Genomic DNA, 2,070 nt, shown 5'->3' with positions numbered 1-2,070 from the left:
GAGAACATTGCTAGGAGCGTGTAGAATCCACCGCCAAATTGAACTTGGAGAACGAGCCATCGAGCATTTGGTTGAGCTCAAAGCTCAAGAATCAGGGGACTATATCTTATTGTTGAATATTTATTCTTCCGTAGGTATGTGGGAAAAGGTTGTGGAAGTGAGGAAATTGATGAAAGATAGAGGTGTTCAAACGACGCCGGCTTGTAGCACAATCGAGTTAAGAGGGCACGTTCATGAATTTGTTGCAGATGATGTTTTACATCCAAGAAAGAAGGAAATATATGAAATGATGCGGGAAATAAACCAGCAGCTTAGGATTGCTGGTTATGTCGCTGAAGTAAATTCGGAGTTGCACGACATGGGAGCAGCAGAGAAGGAGAATGCACTTTCTTACCATAGTGAGAAGTTGGCTATCGCTTTTGGGGTTCTTTCAACCCCACCTGGTACGACGTTGAGGGTTGCAAAAGATCTTCGTATATGTCTAGATTGCCATAATTTTGCGAAACTTCTGTCCGCAGTGTACAACCGGAAAGTGATTATCAGAGATCGGAATCGGTTTCATCATTTCCACGGGGGACACTGCTCCTGTAACAATTACTGGTGATAGGCAAATCAGAGGAACTTCAAGTTGCAGCACAAGTGAGAAGATGGATATATGATGTGCAGATTTAGCAGCTGTTGACGATTATCTTCCTTCACGTCCGGGTTTAAAGAAACCACCATGTTTCTTTAGAGGATATGCCAACACTGTTGTCCAATAAAATGTGGGGAGGGACGCATGAGACAGGATGAGGGGAATTAGTACAGAAGCTGTGGATACTCACATTATTTGAAAAAATTACATACGGATTCAAAGATTGTTCAAATAGGGGGAGAGTATCCTATTTGCTCTTGCCTTGGGTTCATTTCTCTTACATTTCAAGTCAGAATGATATTATCCAATACCATGCCGAGAAAAATCTTGCTTTGGATAAAAATCAAGGCTTTCTTGGAGGGGTGATGTCTTAGACAATATCAAGACTTCACGTCTGGTCTTTGAGAATTACAGCGCCACAAATGCACTACATGCCTTTGTGTTAAATTCTGGGCTATGTAAGATTAGAAAAATGGACCTCTATTTGTATGAGATCGATGTTTCAGTAGAATCAGCAGCACATTCAAATGTAAAACGTGCGCGTTGAGGCCACGGTTTTGTTTGAAACTTTGAGGTGTTTTTTTGAAAAGAACTTCTAAAAATTTATTTTTTTGGTTAACGTACAGGGGTACCAGGGTATGTTTGAATTTTGATTTTAATTTCTGGAGAAGAATATTTTTTATTCTTAAAATATAGATTTTTTTACTGTATATATCACGTCGTCTAAGAAAAATAAAAAATGTTCTGTTATTTATAATTTTTAGTTTGCATGGCTGCATTGTCTCATATATCATATAAGACATCCAAATTACCCGATAACTCAACGAAATACTCATTTTCTATTGCTGGAGAGACTTCAACACGACAATAGAAGGAAAACCGTTTGGTAAGTTGCCTACAAAACTGGAATGCAGATACATCAATAAACCTGTGACGGCTGCACCCCTTAATTTTTCCTGATAGATACTGCTTCAACCAGCAATAAATTTTAAACAGCCACAGGCTGCTTCCGAGCAAATGCTACGCCTTTCTCAATGCTCGCCTTCAATTCTGGCTTTAGAGCTTCCAATGCCTTCTGTTCGTACTCGGTTAATCCTTGAAGGATAGATGGAACGAAAGCCTCAACTCCATTTCTTCCAAGCTTAATTCTTGAGGCAAAGAAAGGCAGCTCTGTAAGATCAGACTGGACATAAGCACATTCGTAAACATCACCATCGCCATCCAGACCTCGAAGGGACGACTCAACAAACCGAGCTGCGGCATATGCCATTGAAAGAGTAGCTGATCCTGCTCCAGCCTTGGCCTCGACAACTTCTGTGCCAGCATTTTGAATCCTCAGAGTCAGTTCTTGCACTTCTTCGTCATTAAAAGCGACAGACGGTTTGGTCTTTGACAACAAGGGGAGGATAGTAACTCCTGCATGGCCACCAATAACC

General features: G+C 40.8%; 2 protein-coding genes across 2 annotated transcripts; one reads left to right on the top strand and one right to left on the bottom strand.

Annotated features, from left to right (window-relative positions):
• The first annotated feature begins 136 nt into the window (after positions 1–136).
• Positions 137–604, top strand: LOC140966511 (pentatricopeptide repeat-containing protein At3g47530-like). Its single transcript, XM_073426775.1, has one exon. It carries the CDS (start codon positions 137–139, stop codon positions 602–604), a length of 468 nt encoding a protein of 155 aa, XP_073282876.1.
• A 1,018-nt stretch (positions 605–1,622) lies between these two features.
• On the bottom strand, positions 1,623–2,021 carry LOC140966512 (malate dehydrogenase, chloroplastic-like; the record flags this gene model as incomplete). Its single annotated transcript, XM_073426776.1, has 1 exon — positions 1,623–2,021. A coding segment is annotated over one exon (399 nt), but the record flags the coding sequence as incomplete, so codon positions are not given.
• Positions 2,022–2,070: the final 49 nt, after the last annotated feature.

Source organism: Primulina huaijiensis, unplaced genomic scaffold, assembly GCF_012295235.1.
Source record: "Primulina huaijiensis isolate GDHJ02 unplaced genomic scaffold, ASM1229523v2 scaffold206872, whole genome shotgun sequence".
Taxonomy (NCBI): domain Eukaryota; kingdom Viridiplantae; phylum Streptophyta; class Magnoliopsida; order Lamiales; family Gesneriaceae; genus Primulina; species Primulina huaijiensis.
Note: the sequence above shows the minus strand (reverse complement) of the source record. Positions and strands in the feature narration are given on the sequence as shown.

What these genes read in the sequence shown, in the direction of transcription:
- LOC140966511 (XM_073426775.1), top strand. Translation starts at nt 137, where the DNA reads ATGTGGGAAAAGGTTGTGGAAGTGAGGAAATTGATGAAAGATAGAGGT.